Source organism: Sus scrofa, chromosome 4 (genome assembly GCF_054392235.1).
Source record: "Sus scrofa isolate SSC_HxYL_T2T_F1_AM1 chromosome 4, Sscrofa_HxYL_maternal_Yorkshire_Landrace_v2.0, whole genome shotgun sequence".
Lineage (NCBI taxonomy): Eukaryota > Metazoa > Chordata > Mammalia > Artiodactyla > Suidae > Sus > Sus scrofa.
In genome coordinates this window covers 72622514-72639288 of record NC_139386.1, presented here as the reverse complement: position 1 = coordinate 72639288, position 16775 = coordinate 72622514, and the positions used below count along the sequence as shown (strand labels likewise).

The window sequence follows — 16775 nt, the reverse complement described above, 5'->3', positions numbered from 1 at the left end:
TAATTCTAAATGTCTATGCTCTTTAATAACACAGCATCAAAATAAAGAATGGAAATTTGGTAGAATTACATATTGATAAATCTATAATAAAGGTAGAAGATTTCAACAGACCTCTCAGTAACTGATAGATCAAGAAGACAGAATATTAGTTAGACCATGGAAGATTTAAAAATACAGTTAAGAAATTGCATTTAGATTACATCTTCACTGGTCTAAAATCTTCCATGGCTCCTTATTACCTCTGGCAGCAAATTCAAATTCTTCCTTTAATCAAAACAGTGTGGTACCAGACAAAAATAAACAGAGATCAATGGAGCAGAATAGAGAGCCCAGAAATAAACCCACACACTTAAGATTAATTAATCTATGACAAAGAAGAAAAGACTATATTCAATAAGTGGTCTGGGAAATCTGGACAATTAAATGTAAAAGAATAAAGTCAGAACATTTTCTTACACCATATATAAAAATAATCATGAAATGGATTAAAGACCTACATGTAAGACAAGAAAGTGTGAAGCTCACAGAAGAAAACATAGGCAAAACACTCTTTGACATAAATTGTAGCAGTATTTTTTTTTTTTTTTGCATCTGTTTCAAAGCAAAGGAGATAAAAGCAAAAATAAACAAATGGGGAGTTCCTATTGTGGCTCAGCAGTAACAAACCCAACTAGTAACCATGAGGACATGTGTTCAATCCCTGGCTTCGTTCAGTGGGTTAAAGGATCTGGCGTTGCCATGAGCTGTGGTGTAGGTCAGCAGCTACAGCTCCAATTTGATGCCTAGCCTGCCAATTTCCATATGCCATGGGTACAGCCCTAAAAAGATAAATAAATAAATAATAAACAAATGGGACCTAATTAGACTTAAAAGCCTTTGCACAGCAAAGGAAACCAATGACAAAAAAAAAAGAAAAAAAAATCCATTGAATGGGAGAAAATATTTGCTAGTAATATGACCAACAAGGGGTTAATAACCAAACTATGTAAACAGCTCACATAAGCCAACATTCAAAAAACCAAAAAACTCAATTTAAAAATGGGCAGAAGACCTGAACAGATAGTTGTCCAAAGAAGACATACAGATAGCCAACAGGCACATGAAAAGATGCTCAACATCATCAATCATTGGAGAAATGCAAATTAAACCACAGTGAGATATCACCTCACACCTGTCAGAATGGCTATCATCAAAAAGACCACCAATAACAATGTTGGTGAGGATGTGGAGGAAAGGGAAATCTCATACATTGCTGGTGGGAATGTAAATTGGTACAGTCATTGTGGAAAACAGCATGGTGATTTCTCGAAAAATTAAAAATAGAACTACCATAAAAGTAAAAATAGAACTACCAAATGAAAACATTGATTTGCAAAGATACATGCACCCCAATGTTCACAGAAGCAATTATCAAGATATGGAAGTAACCTGAGGGTCCATCAACAGGTGAATGAATTAAGGTGTGACACACACACACACACACACACTGGACTACTACTCAGCCATTAAAAAGAATGAAATGTTGACATTTGCAACAACACGGAATGGATTTGGAGGGTATTATGCCAAGTGAAATAAATCAGGCAAATAATGTATGATATCACTTATATGTAGAATCCAAAAGATAAAATGAATTAGTGAATATAACAAAAAGGAAACAGACACATAAACATAGTGCTTACTAGCAGGGGGAGGAACAAGATTGGGCTAAAGGATTAAGAGGTACAAACTATTACATATAAAATAAGCTAGAAGGATATATTGTGCAACGGAAGATAGCCAATATTTTAGAATAACTATAAATGGAGTATAAAGTTTACAAATTATCAATCATTATGTTGCACATCTGTAACTTATATAATATTATACATCAACTATATCTCAATTTTTAAAAAACTAAAAAAAAAAAAAAAATCCAGGGAGTTACTGCTGCGGTGCAGTGGGTTAACAATCCCGCTTGTCTCTGTGGAGGTGCCAATTTGATTCCCAGCCTGGCGCAGAGGATTAAAGATCTGGCATTGCTGCAGCTGTGGCGCAGGTTGCAGCTCTGGGTCAGATTTAATCCCTGCCATGTGCCATGGGGGCAGCTGAAAAGAAAAAAAAAAAAAAAATCCAAACTCTTCCTCTTGATTCTAAAAGTGCTCCAAGCTTGGTTCTGTTCTACTTATCTAGCCAAGCTTATTTCTTACTTGTCCCCAACACAAATCATCTATCCTAGGCAAACTGCCAACAGACCAGAGAGAGGAAGCACTATGGGGTAGTGCTTATGTGCCTGGGCTCAAATTAGACTATAAAATTCAGAGCCTGGTTCTACCATTTACTAACTGCATGACCTTGGGTAAGTCTTCTCATCTATAAAATGGTGATACTGGTAATAGCTTCTACACCCCCTGGAAGATTTGTCAAGATAATCATTGCCTGGGACATCATATTTGCCTCATAAACACTGGCTACATGTCTTTATCCATACTGCTACCACCCTTCCTCATCCCATCTATTCTAACCCCGTGCAGGCTCAATGACAAATTCAAGTTCTTCTTCCATAAAACCTTCACCAATTCCTCCCTCTACCTTCTCTCAGCTCCCTCTTCTAGAGTACACTAGTTCTCAACCACGTGGGGAAGGGCCTTGGAGAATCTGACAGGCAGGGGAGAAGATCTTCTATGCATTAAAATGCACATCACTTGTTTACATAAAACATCAGGGATTCTCGTCCCTCTGAAGCTCACCCAGTTGAGAATTTCTGTCTTCAAGCCAATGTCTGCCCATCACACACACTTTTCTCTTGAGATTTCTTAACAAAAGCAGAAGGCTCTGTGGAGCTCAAAGAGGCATGGAGAGAAGCTAGTGAAGGAAAGTGACACAGAGAGGTGAAGTGACTTAACCAAAGCCACCCACCAGTGAGGAGCAGCAGAGAGGGGGCCAGAACCTGCCTCCTGACTACCACTCAAGGGTTCTTTGTAAAGGGTGTTTGAATAACTTATCTCCCACTCATACAACTCTAAAACTGAGAAACAATGCTAGCCCATTTTTCAGATGGGATGATGATCCTGTGGGGAACTTGCCCCCAGATAATCAGGCGAGAAATCACCAAGACTCACTGGGTAATTGCTAATCATACCAGCAATATTATTATATTTTATTCTATAGGAATACCTTGTTTTATTGCACTTCGCTTTATTGCACTTTACAGATATTGCAGGTTTGTTTTTTTGGGTGTTGTTTTTTTTTTAACCAATTGGGAGGTTTGCAGCAACCTTGGATTGTCAGATGACAGCATTTTTTAGCAATAAAATGTTTTTAATTAAGGTATGCACCTTGTTTTTTTAGACATAATGCCATTGCACACTTAACAGACTACAGTATTGAGTAAATATAACTTTCATATGCACTGTGAAACCAAAAATTGATGTGACTTCCTTTCTTACAATAGTCACTTTATTGCAGAGACTTTATTTCCAAACTCGAAATCTCTCTGAGGTACGCCTGTACTTTATTTTTCTTGTACTGAATTCTCTGACTAGCTTTCCTGAAGCAACACCCAACTACAAAACATAAAACTGCTCCAACTGTATTATTTGAGGGAGTTAACTTTGAAGCTTTCTTTAAAACTTTGCTATAATTGTAATAATCAAAAAACATCATCAGTTCTAGATCTCAAGCCAGAAAAGATATAACTAAAGCCAATCTACCATAATCTTTCATTTCTAGACCTGACTTCATAAATATTCTTATAAATATTTTAAAATATAACTTCTATCTTCCCTATAAGACATTTTTCCAGACAACTAAAAAATAGTAAAATAAACTATACTCTGCTGATTCTCTACCCTACCTTCTAATGCTCAAAGAAGTTTAATGGTAAGCAAAAGAAAAGAAAAAAAAAAGGAAAGCATCACTAATAACCTAGAAAACACAACAATCATCCTCCACGTTATTAAAAACTGATTAGCACTTGTGCAGTCACAGTCTCCTTGTGAACACAGGAAGCTGTTTCACTATGTGGAGTCATACAACCAGCCTAGGAAATGAGATAAATGACTCAGGAAGAGGGGGAGGTTTGTAAAATGGATACATCAGTCAAAAACTCTAATCAACCACCAGGAAAGAAAGTACATTATAAGAAAGTAATACTGGAGCATCTGAAGAGCACAGCTTTTTAACAAAAGAAAAGGATCATAGAGATGAGTCTTAACGGCCACCTAGTCAAAACCCTTCATTTTCCAGATGAACAAACTGAAGACTAACATCTAAACTCTCTTTTGAAATCCAGAGGCTTTCCAAAGAAGGGAACCGGGGACCCACCATAAGAAGGCAGCTTCCCCACCTGAAATTCACACTCTCTTGGACAATGAGGCAATTGAAATAAATACTGGAAAATGCCAGGAACATTACTTGTACATTCTAAACAATAACTCCTACCTAGACCTGGGGGACACTACACATGGCACAAGTGACTGGATCTTCCGCGTCACCAGGGCTCAGGGAGCTCAGGGAACTGCTGTGCACCCTTGCGCTGCTGACAAGGATAAAGTGACACACCTTCCTGCCACTGAGAGGTTCTTTCCTTTGCTGTCGTCCTTTGGCAAGTGAAAATACCTAGAAAAAGAGAAGCGTAGGCTACAGAATTTACCATGTATTTGGTCATGATTTTAGTTTCTCTGTTTTCATTTTACACAGATGTCTTCTAAAAATAACAGGTTGATAATGTTTAGAAAGACCTTTTGGTTAAGAAGAGCCAAGAATGAAAGTTTATTTGGCATAGGAGTAGCTTCCCTGTGCATTCTTGATATTGCTCACGTGAGAAATTTAGAAGAAAAACTTGATTGGCAGATTAACACATGTTCGCACATGGTCTATGACTGCAAAGACAAACTGAAGGCTGTGTGGCAACATAGTTGCTTTCCTTATGGAAAAGGAATTCAGGAGGCAGTTCCCTAATCTTGAGTAAATTATCTATATGTCTATATCTATATATTCTCAAGTCATTTAAAAAATTTGTTCAGATTTTATTGATTTTTAAAAAACCCACACGATTTCTTGCTCATTGCAATTTTACTTTCATAAGTTAAAATATAGTAGGAAATGATTGTTTAATAAATGGATCTAAATTTTCTGTTATTGGATTCCTTAAGTACAAATTTCCCTACAATTCTAGAACTTCAGTTTTCCTTTTAACATCAATCTTTTATTTTTACATTGAACTCCCTATAGAAATAAAATCTAAAGCCTAACATCAATCTCAGCCCCTTGGGATTTGGTGATGAAGTCTTATGAATGAAAACCATCAGCCAGTGGTGCAGTTTTCTGAAACAGAAACTATTGTGTATTTTACAGAGAACAAAACAACTTATGTCAATTCTAAAATGACATAAGTCATCATTTTTACTATCCTAAAATCCAAAGTTCCTTCTAAGCAAATGGAGAATGATCGGTAGTCACTCTATCTGCTTCTAGACTAACTACACAAAATCTTAATGCTATATCTTCTTCCTTTTTAAAACAAAGTAATAGATTTGGTGTATGGGTTTCTGATTAAACCCATGATTTTTGTCTATGATTAAGAAATTTTCAAAATTGAATTTTCCCTTCAAGTACTCCCAAATTAAATTATAAATCAGTAAAAAAAAAAAAAAAAAAAAAGAACCATGAACCATGTAGAAATAATGCAAGCAGTTTAAGGGCCCTTTTCTGCTATTTTATCAAATTACTGGAACATTGAATTTTCTAGAGAAAATAACTGTGTTCACAGCAGGATTAAAGAGAATGGTTGAATCATCCCCAACAATTTTTCCTACCAAAAAGGGGCAACTGAGAAATGTTTAGAAAGTAAATTTAAGTTAATGCAGTATCTAAAGAATGAAGAGAGAAACTGCTTACAAAAATGTTTTACTGATCAAAGTAGTTATGTTTTGAGGTAACTTGAAAGGTACTACTTTACATCTTTAACCTTTTTGCTCCTGGTATGGGGGGGTGGGATCTCCCTTTAGGTTCACTTTCATTATTGAAATGTTTCTCAGTCGTTGCTACAAAATAGAATTTTTGCTTTTTCTGTCCTGCCTCTCTTTGTCTTTCCTGAAGAAAGTTCTTAAGACTCTGGAACATAGCTAAGATGGAAACAGGAGTGGAGAAGAAATATCTGGAAAACAAGCATAAAGAGCACTATCATGCCAGGTGAGTAAAAAGAGTTGTGTGGGGCCATATCATGAACAACCAAGACCAAGAACAAGTCATTTTGCTACGTAGAGGAGAGAGGTTTTGAGGATAAGAGTGATTTGGCCAGATCTGTAAAAAATAAATCATCCAGACTCCCAAAGAGAGAATTGAGGCAGGACACAGATAGGATGCTCCAGAGATGGGTCCCTGGATGTCAGTCAAGGTCCTGGGAGGAAACAGGCAGCAGTTAAGCTGGGTAATTTAAGAAACAAAAGCAAAGGGAATATTACAATAACGTGGACACAGCTTAAGTAAATTCACAAAGACTAGCATGACAATAGCAAAAGTCTTAACCACCCCTAGGCCTGCAAGAACCCGGGAAGCAACCAGATGAGGCAGGAGCCGGAGGCTGCAGAGAGAGAGCTGCCTGATTGGAAACGCCGCCTTTCAGAGGAACCAGCCAACCCACAGCAATCCGCAGAGGGCTGGGGACAAAGGTGCCCTCATCTTATTCTTTTCACGCTCTCTGATCGTCTGTCACTGCCTCCTGCTGGCCACACTCAGCTGGAAGCCGAGACAGAGAGCAAGTGGGGAAGAGATCTGGGGAAGCAGATAGAAGTGTCCCAGTCTAGGGGGAAAACGAGAAGGGTATAGAACAGAGGCAAATTTAATAGGACTTTTAGACTGACTGGATTTAGAGATGGGAAGAGAAGAGTCGAGGATGACTTCATAGTTTCAAGACTGAACTATAACGATGAGCCTGTTTTTCCTAGCCATTAATATTCACAACGCCCAGCACAGTGCTTTGGCCATGAAAAACCTTCCAAAAACATTTGTAGGAAGGGAGTTTGATGGATGATGGAAGAAGAAAATCTTCAGGAAGATGATGTGTTACATAGTCTTAGACATACTGAGTTTAGAGTATAGTAATAGTGAAGGAGCCCAGCAGGTAGTTGGACATGTGAGTCTAGAGTTCTGAAAAGGACAGAGAGAAAGATGTACCTCTAGGAATCTTCTGCTCAGAAGTGGCAGCTGACAAAGAAACAGTGGATGAAATGACTTAGAGAGCAGGTAGGAAGAGAAAAGAGTGGGGTATGATGACCAAACTTGTGACCTATCTGCATTATGGGACACGGGGAGGAAAGACAAAGGGAAACAAAAGGAAAAGACCGTATGTACAACCCTTTATGTATACACACACACACAAACACACACACACACCGTTTTAGTATATTCATGTGTATCTGCACATCCCTGTAGGCTTTCTTGTTCTTAACACTGCACAGTCTTGCCTAACATAAAGATGATACAAGTGCAAGCTGGATACCACCACATACCTACATGCCTAAGGTATTTTTTAAAGCCCCAAATCCCAGTCTTACTAGCTTTGCTCGAATATAACAGCCAATATTAATCCCTTTTTAATTTAGAAAAGTCTACTTATTAGGCTTATCCTTTCAAGCAATCATGTGTTGAACTCCTAGCATGTACCTAGCAGTAGGCCCAGCAAAGGTAAGTAAAAATCAGTCTCTGGTTATCAAGGAAATTAAAATTGACTTGGATTATTTAAAAAAAAACACTTGAGCATAAAACAAAGTTCAATTATGAGCTAATCTATATGATTCAAACCAAACAGTACTGCATCCAGTGAGAATTCATACCATTCAACACCTATTGATACCTGCTCTTTTTTTTCCTAACTCAGAAGATTGACAGAGGAGCTGAATTCCACATTATTGTACTTCCTATTTAAGGCTTAATCATGTCATATTGTACATTTCTCTTAACTTCCTTTCTTCCTCACTGTTCCATAAGGTCTCAGTAATCTTTGTATCTATTGTCTGGAACATGATAGTCATTCAAATTTTTGTTAAATGAATGAATGAATGAATGAATGAATTAGAAGCTAAGTCGAGCCCAGAGCAGCCCTTTCAAGGTCCTTAATGTTCTCCTATGGCAAATCCCCAAGGCTTTAATATTCAAGGCAGTTACCTAATATGACCTTTGACCTAGCTTTGGCCCCAAAGAGTGATTGGTAAAAAAGAGTTGGTGTTGAATGTTAAGACAAAGGCTCAGAAAAACCGCAGCAAATCTTGAAAATGCTTTTGGAAAAGAGAAAAAATATTATAACCCAATTCCTGGGGCATAAAACATGCTCACTAAATGTTTAAAGAGTGAATAAACAAAGCAGAACTGAGGAAAAACAGTGAGCTCAAGAAGAGACGAAACTCAGGGGGGCAGATGTGATAGATGGGGCTGTAGCTAAAGCCCTCTTGAGCTCACCCTCAACTAAATCTATTCCAAACAGCGATATCTATATTCATGGGTTAATTCTCCAACTAATCCCTTCTTCAGTAATCCAATTAAGATAAAATAAAACCTGTAAACCACACAACCAGCAGTGCCTCCCAAACTTGACCATACTCATCACCTAGCTATCTTGTTAAAAATGAAGGTTCTAAATCTTTACATTTGGGGTGAGGCCAAAGAGTCTACATTTCTAAGGCCCAGGTCACCACACCACACTTTTCAAGTATCAAGAGCCTGTAAAACATTGCAGAGAATATTCATGTAGTCTTAAAGCCAGCGTTAAAATAAATCCTGCTCCCAGCTTCCCTAGTTGTAAAACCTTAGACGTCATTTTACCTCTCTGAGTCTTCTGTTGTCATCAGTGGAATATGATGAATTACAGTAACTAACACTTACTGAATGCTTACTATGTGCCAGTAACTAATGCTTCATATTTATTAACTTATAGGACTTATATTAAACAATCCGTCCAAAGCAGGTACAATAAACATGGATCTTATTCTAGGTCGTTTAATTCAAGAGCCTGGTGTTTAATCACTGTGTAAGATTGCCCTTCCAGCCACAGCTCCTCAAGCCATTACGAAGATTAAACAGTAATTGGTATTTAGCTCACCTTCAGAGCACTGATATCCAGACCCTAGAGTAAGCTCCCTTGGGGGCATATTAACTCATTTATCTTTATAGTGGCCCTAGGAGGTAGGTACTATTAGTACTTTCATCTTACGGGTTTTAAAATAGGGCCAAATAAGTTAAACAGTTGAAGTTCAAACACCAGCGCAGTCAAGATTGTAACCAAGGCGGTCTAACAGAAGAGCCAGTCGCTCTTTAGCCACTAGCCAGGAGAGGATGTGAGAGGATGTAGCCCGGGGCGGGGAAGACCAGGCATCGGGCGGCTGGGATGGGGTCACGGCCGTGCCCACTCAGAGCTGCCTATGGCTTCCAAAGCAAACCAAGTCTTCGTCTACACTTGGCTTTAAGTACATCCGTGGGAAGGACCTCTGTCGGCCCACACCCAGGGCCCCATGGGCTCTGGTGAAATATAATTTATCTGTTCCCAAGAAGAACTGACTTAGTAAGTATCTTGAGAACTGACTTAACTTAGTGTAACACAGTCGCTCCGAGACCCCCTTATTCTGGGGCCCCCAAAATTTTCACTGCCCCTCCCTCCCTCACGCCACTGCCTAGTGGAAGCCCCGGTGCCAGTCAAACCTTGGACTTCGTAGTGCGCGGGTTCCTCGCTCCTGCTCCGCCTACATCCGGGCTGGAGCCCAAGGGCCGTCTCTAACCCCATCTGTTCTCCAACACCGCCCTCTGCCGGCCCTTCTTCGGGTCGCCCGCGTTGTGAGCCTTTTCCGGCTGCTCCGGAAGTGGAGCTTTCTCTTCCGGGACGAGCGTCTGGGCGACTGCACGTGGCTGTGTTGCCTTGGCCTTTGCCGGCGCTACTGGAGAATTGATTGGAACTGTTACCCCGGAACAGCCGGAGCCATGGAGGGCCAGAGCGTGGAGGAGCTGTTGGCAAAGGCGGAGCGGGACGAGGCGGAAAAGCTGCAGCGCATCACCGTGCACAAGGAACTAGAGCTGGAGTTCGACCTGGGTAACCTGCTGGCCTCCGACCGGAACCCCCCGACCGGGCTGCGGCATGCGGGACCCACGAAGGAGGCCGAGCTGCGAGCCCTGGCGCGGGACAACACGCAGCTGCTCATCAACCAGCTCTGGCAGCTGCCCACCGAGCGCGTGGAGGAGACGCTGGTGGCGCGGCTGCCGGAGCCCACCACTCGACTGCCGCGCGAGAAGCCGGTGCCCCGGCCGCGCCCTCTTACACGCTGGCAGCAGTTTGCGCGTCTCAAGGGCATCCGTCCTAAGAAGAAGACCAACCTGGTGTGGGACGAGGTAAGCGGCCAGTGGCGCCGCCGCTGGGGCTACCAACGGGCCCGCGATGATACCAAGGAATGGTTGATTGAGGTGCCGAGCAATGCCGACCCCATGGAGGACCAGTTCGCCAAGCGTATTCAGGCCAAGAAGGAACGGGTAGCCAAGAACGAGCTGAACCGGCTGCGTAACCTGGCCCGCGCGCACAAGATGCAGCTGCCCAGCGCGGCCGGCATGCACCCTACCGGACATCAGAGTAAGGAAGAGCTGGGCCGCGCCATGCAGGTGGCCAAGGTCTCCACCGCCTCTGTAGGGCGCTTCCAGGAGCGCCTGCCCAAGGAGAAGGCGCCCCGGGGCTCTGGCAAGAAAAGGAAGTTTCAACCCCTTTTTGGGGACTTTGCAGCTGAGAAGAAGAGCCAGTTGGAGATGTTGCGAGTAATGAACAGCAAAAAGCCTCAGCTGGACGTGACCAGAGCCACCAATAAGCAGATGAGGGAGGAGGACCAGGAAGAAGCGGCTAAGAGGAGGAAAATGAGCCAGAAGGGCAAAAGAAAGGGAGGCCGACAGGGTCCTGGGGGTAAGAGGAAAGGTGGCCCACCCAGCCAGGGAGGGAAGAGGAAAGGGGGCGTGGGAAGCAAGATGAATTCCGGGCCGCCGGGCTTGGGTGGCAAGAGAAAAGGAGGGCAACACCAAGGAGGAAAGAGGAGGAAGTAAATTTCAGCCTCGGACTTGTTTGTAAACCAAGAACTGTACTTAATGTTGACATCTAGGCACTGTAGGGGGACACCAAAGATGTGGCCCCTGCCTTCACTGAGCTTGAAGTTAAAGGGACAGCCTTGCCCTCCTCTGAAAATAGTATGTAAATATTGCACAGGACAAATTAATGTTATTTCCCACAACCAAAACTTTGGCTGAAGATTAAAGGATGTATTTAAGGCTATACGAATTAGGGAAAGAATTTGGTCGAAATTAGGAGTGAGTTCTGTTTTTAAACAGACTTTTTTTTTCCTTGTAAACTTTGTATGTGGTGTGAGGGAGGTCATATTTCAAAGACTTTTAGCATTGTTTTGATAACAAGCTTCTGTATTTATCAAAGTGGGGGAACAAAAAGATTACAAGGTTACATTTTCAGAACTGTTGTAAAGGCCATTTAATAAAGGTATGTCTGGATCTAATATTGCTTTCAAATTTTGTAAGTTTTAAGTAAAGCCAGTGACCTGGATACGTGTTACAGATTATTTTCATTTACTTTCTAGAAGATATCCACCAGCTAACTTATGACGTTAGCAAGACCGCTTTATTAGGAAAACTCATGCTCCTTTTGATACCTGATATATTATTGAAAGTGTACAACTGGTGTCTCTTTGAACACTGAAAACATTAATTTGCTCTAGCTGATAAATTTGTGCTTCACTAAATAATGCAATCTTAATTAATCCTAATTTTATACTTAAATTTTTATCAACATTTATGTCTCCAGTTCTTTTAAAGCTTCAAGTGGGATCTGTTTGGGGAAGAGAGAAACCCACAAAAACCTTGGAACATTATTATCTTTAGATTCATTTGTCACATTGACTTGAGCTGGTTTAATTAGGAGATGAAATGTTTACAGCTATCCTGGGTTTCTTTCCTTAATTGATTTCAGTAACTCACCTTCCTAAATATCTCCTGAAAATTAACAGTAAATCTAGAATGGGGGGAGGGGGCTTTTTTCTGCTGTTAGAGCTCTAGGGAGCCACTCTACTCTTGGTTTTTGGTCTGACAATTGATAGGAAATTAGAATTGGGAGTTCGTTTTGTCTTTTTTTCAGTGTTGTTCCCTTTTTACAAAGTTGTAGAAATTGCTATGAAAGAAAGGATTAATTCAGATTTCATAATGGGTTAATAAAAATATGTTCAATTGTTACTGTCTTAAGATAACTTTCTGATAAAGAGCTGTGCCATCGATAGTGTTTCTGCTAGGACAGGGGGCAGAAGGCAACATAGCATTTTAAAGGAGTCAGAGTGGAAAAGAATGCTCTTTCTCCACATTTCCCAGGTCTCCGACTAGTGACAAAGAGGATTTACACAGAGACTTGGGGAAGTATCCTAAACAGTTACCTGCATGGCAATTTCAAAGGCGGAGGGTGAGACCCTGCAGCTGGAGCAGTCGTAGTTCCGCCTCGTGGGAGAATGGCCTGGAGCCGGAGGGCTGCTGTGGGGGGCGCGAGACCCAGCGGAGCGGGTGGGCGGGCGCGGCCGAGGGGGCGGAGGGGAAGCCAGCGGCACGGATTGGCCGGCGGTGGGGGGCGGGGCCCCGAGGAGGGAAACGGTGCAGCCATGGCCGCTGCCGCTCGCGCCCGGGTAGCACACTTGCTGAGGCAACTGCAGCGCGCAGCGTGAGTACGGGGTCGGCAGGCGGGCAGGGGACAGCGCATTCTTCCCGCAGTCATTTTCAGGAACTTTGGATCGCGTTGCCGCAGTGCGCGCCCGCGGCGAGCCAGCCTAGACAGCTCCGTCCCTGTGCCAAGCAGCCAGCGCTGCGCGGTGAGGCCGCTTGTACTCTGCCAGTTCTACGTTAGGGAAAGTAAGCCCCAGAAAGGAGAGCACCCGGTCTCAGATCAGGGCGGGCAATGGAGAGCCTGGCACAGTGACCAAGACAAATGCATGTGTCCAACCAACACATACGTACTGGGTGTATGTTATCGTGCCAAAAACTATTCTAGGAGCTGAAGATAAAAAAACGAAAGACTGCAGCAGTTTAAAATCTGGCAGGGAAAATTGCATGAGGGAACAGGGTGAAACTCTGTGCAGGACCCCACGGAAAGGTTCAGAGCAATAACCAGGAGCTTGACTCCTTGGTATGTGCAGGCAGTCAAGGAGTTAAACATTATGATACGTCTGACTTCTCCAAAAATGCCAGGTACTAGTAGCCACGTGATAAATGTGTTGAATGTGCAGATGCACAAGTCGGTCTGGGAAAATATGAGGGGAAAAAAAAGGTGGAGATAAACAGGAGGAAAGGATGGGAAGGAAAGAAGAATTTCAGGCAAAGGGAAGAACAGCACCAGAGGCAAAAGCCTAGTTCCAGGATCTAAAACTAGTTAAAAGTCTGGACTACCTTTATAAGAGGAGGTGAGGATAGAAAAGACAGATGTGGGAAGACCATGAATTAGAAAATAGCTAGGAGTTCCAGTGAGTTAAGAATCTGACTGCAGGGAGTTCCTGTTGTGGTGCAGCAGGTTAAGAGCCCAACTAGTATCCAAGAGAATAAGGGTTTGATCCCTGGCCTTGCTCAGTGGGTTAAGAATCCGGCCTTGCCAAAAGCTGTGGTGTAGGTTGGAGACGAGGCTGGGATCCTGCATTGCTGTGGCTGTGGCATAGGCCAGCAGCTCCAGGTCCAATCTGACCCCTAGCCTGGGAATTTCTATATGCCGAGGGTGCAACCCTCCCTAAAAAGAAAAAAAAAAAAGTCTGACTGCAGGGTTTGATCCTATGTGGTGCAGTAGGGTAAAGGATCTGGTATTGCCACAGCTGTGGGTGGCTTGGATTCAGTCCCTGGCCCAGGAAATTCCAAATGCTGCCAGCACAGAAAGGAAGGGAAAGAGGGGAGGGAGGAAGAGAAAAGAAAACAGCTAATGTTTACTGGGCACTTACCAGGTGCTAGGCACTTTACATGTACTATTAATAATAACTAATCCTTACAAGAACCCTATGCCATGCTGTGTTATTATCCTCATAGTATAGATGAAGTAATATCATGGAGAAAAATAATTTGCCCAGTGTCATACACTAAGTAAATGGCACACATAATTTGGACCCAGGTAATCTGGCTTCACCGTTCATCTTCTCAGTCCTGTACTAAGGAATTTTGTGTCCTATAGACAATGGAAAGCTGTTGAAGCAATAGTTCTCACTGTGAAACACATACTTTGAAATGCCCCATGGGAAAAGAATCCCACGGCCAAATAAGTTTGGGAAACCAACTGCTGCATTACCCCATGGAGAGTCAGGATAAACGTTAGCACATGAAGAGCTCTGAGAACTCCTGCGCAGGGGAGCGGGGCAGTTTTGCTGTATGTAGACTCTGTGTTCTAAATCTGCATCATCACAGAACTTTTATCAAGCAACACCACTCACATACCTTAGAATCAGTGTCACGTAGAACACGTTTTGGGGATAGTTGCATGCAAAGGAGTGCGGCGTGATTAGAATTAAGTTGGGGCTTTCTGGTGGCAGTGGAAAGACGAAAGGTAATTGTAGGGCTCCAGCTAAAGGCAGCAAGGAGAGGCAGCTGCTACAAGTGGTGGACGTAAGAAATATTAAGCTGTTGGTTAGCAGGATTTTGTATCTGATTAGTGAGACAGAAGTTGAGGTTTCTGGCAGGGGCATTGGGTAAACAGTGGGGCATTTACCAAGACAGAGACTGTAAGCTTTAGGGGGAAGGTGATGACTGTTTTGAGTTGGACATGCCTCAGGTACACCCAGGTGAAGGCCCCCAGCAGGTAACTGAATACCCTGTTCTGGAGCTCCAGGAGTGAGTGGGAAACTTACCAGTGCATAGAGGGCAGCTGAAAGCACAAGTTTAGAAGCAAAGGCCTTGGCAAACTGTAGACCTGGAAGAAAAGGGCTGAGGATGAAGTCCTGGGGAGCAGTACTGCGTGGTTCTTTGTTCTGCATATGTTGTTTAAAAAAATAAATAAATAGGGTATGCATTTAGAAAAAGTGGGAGATTTCAGGTAAAAACCTTGGAAAATTGGGAAATGGCCTCACTGGGCCTATGTTTAGGCTGGGGAAGGTCTGCAGGACTGAGGGGAAGCAGGGCCACCACTTTTGGGCAGGGCCAGCACTCCAGCTTCTGGAGAGCCATGTCCCCGACACCACAGGGCAGCCCACTGCCCAGTCCACCGACACAGCTGAGTGGACAGCCAGGCGCTCTGGCCTTACTTAGGTTACCTGCTGGTCTCTTTAAGCACTTGGATTTGCAAATGATTTGCACTTTGGAGGGAAGGGAAGCAGCTTTAAAAGAAAGGAGATGTGGCCAAAGAGGTGGGAGCAGGCCAGTTTTGCAATGCTCTCACCCCATACAGCAGGGAACTAAGCCGCCTGACATCCTAGAGGCAGGCGGGGCAGACAGTAAACTAGTAATTAAAAGTTAGAGCCTATTAGATAGTGATGGGTATTAAAGAGAAAGAAAAAGCAAACCGGGGGCTGGGGTGGGGGTGGGGGTGGAGAAGGACATGCGATTTCAGAGAAGCCAGTCAGAGAAGACCTCACTTGCTAGCCTCCTGTTGCCGCTATAACAAATTCCCACAAACCTGGTGGCTTAAAACAACGCTTATTTGTTATCTTACAGTTCTGGAGCTCAGAAGTCCAAAATCAGTTTTCCTGAGCCACAGTCAAGGTGTGAGCAGAGCCACCTTGCCCTCAGAGGCTCTAGGGCAGAGTTCAGTACCTTTCTGTTCACAGCTTCTGGAGCCGCACTGCTCGCATTCCTTGGTGGTGGCCCCTTCCCCATCTTGAGAGCCACCACCTTGCTTCCATGGCCACAATGCCTTCCTCTGTCAAATCTCTCCCTCTGCAGCTCTCTGTTAAGGAACATCACATGGTTACGTTTAGGGCCCACTCAGAGAAGCCGGATAATCTCTCCATCTCAAGATTCTGAATCACATCTGCAGAGTCCCCTTTGCCATATAATGTGACAGGTTCCAGGGATTAGGCTCAGAATGTCTTCCAAGGGCTCAGCTACGCCACATTTGCTGAATAAAGACCAGTGAAAGGAGGGTGCAAAGCACGTGGCTCCCCTGGGGAGGTGTCTGGAGGTGGAGCGTGTCCGGCGTGGTCTCCAAACAAGGTGACGACCAGAGCGGGCAGGAAAGAAAGGAGGCCAGAGATACTGGGAGCTGGGGGGTGGGGGGCAGCCAAGGATGACCCCAAGCTTTTCTGGCCTAAGCAACTGCAAGGATGACGTTCTCATCAGCTGGAACCAGAGGAGGCTTTGAGGAAAGATCAGGAACTGAGTCTTAGGCAGGGAAAATGTTAGATGTTAATAGGCATTCACATGAAGATGTTGAGGCAGCTGATTCTGGGGTTCAGGAGGGAGGTCTAAACAGAAAGGATAAAGTGGGAGCCATCAGCATAGAAGATATTCAAGGCCATGGGACCGGGGAGGGTCACTTGGGATGTAAATGTGGAAAGAAAAGAGAAGGCAAAGGCTGAATGCTGGAACCTTCCAGCATTTAGAGTCAAGAACATGAAAAGAAACTAGGACAGCAGCAGCCAGCGCAGTAAGAAGAAAACCAGAGAGTTATGTCATGGAAACCAAGGGCAGAAAGTTTTTCCAGGGAGGAGGGAGAGAAGGAAAGGACACAAATGACTGACAGGTCTGAACTGAGAACCAAGCGGTGCATTAGTGCTGAAGGGAGGGCACTCGTGACCTGGGAAGTCTGCCAGCAAAGCCAC

The 16775-nt window shown here is 43.4% G+C and overlaps 2 protein-coding genes and 1 long non-coding RNA gene across 4 annotated transcripts in view; 2 read left to right on the top strand and 1 right to left on the bottom strand.

The window, feature by feature from the left end:
- Window positions 1-9843: 9843 nt before the first annotated feature.
- RRS1 (ribosome biogenesis regulator 1 homolog) lies at window positions 9844-12240 on the top strand. The gene has a single exon (XM_003125604.5). It carries the CDS (start codon window positions 9952-9954, stop codon window positions 11047-11049), a length of 1098 nt encoding a protein of 365 aa, XP_003125652.1. The 5' UTR covers window positions 9844-9951; the 3' UTR covers window positions 11050-12240.
- Window positions 12241-12621: 381 nt separating this feature from the next.
- ADHFE1 (alcohol dehydrogenase iron containing 1) overlaps window positions 12622-16775 on the top strand; it is a 33389-nt gene continuing 29235 nt past the window's right edge. For both annotated transcript variants that reach the window (XR_014843715.1, XM_003125603.5), the window contains exon 1: window positions 12622-12712. Coding sequence is in view for 1 of the 2 variants with exons in the window: in XM_003125603.5 (XP_003125651.1) it covers window positions 12654-12712 (59 nt within the window). In the remaining variant the exon portion in view is untranslated. The remainder of the gene's footprint in view (window positions 12713-16775) is intronic.
- Window positions 14868-16775, bottom strand: part of LOC106510064 (uncharacterized) — a 119009-nt gene continuing 117101 nt past the window's right edge. Inside the window, exons 5-6 of the long non-coding RNA XR_014843723.1 lie at window positions 15769-15901; window positions 14868-14929 (exon numbers count right to left, since the gene is read on the bottom strand). This is a non-coding gene — a long non-coding RNA (uncharacterized LOC106510064). The remainder of the gene's footprint in view (window positions 14930-15768; window positions 15902-16775) is intronic.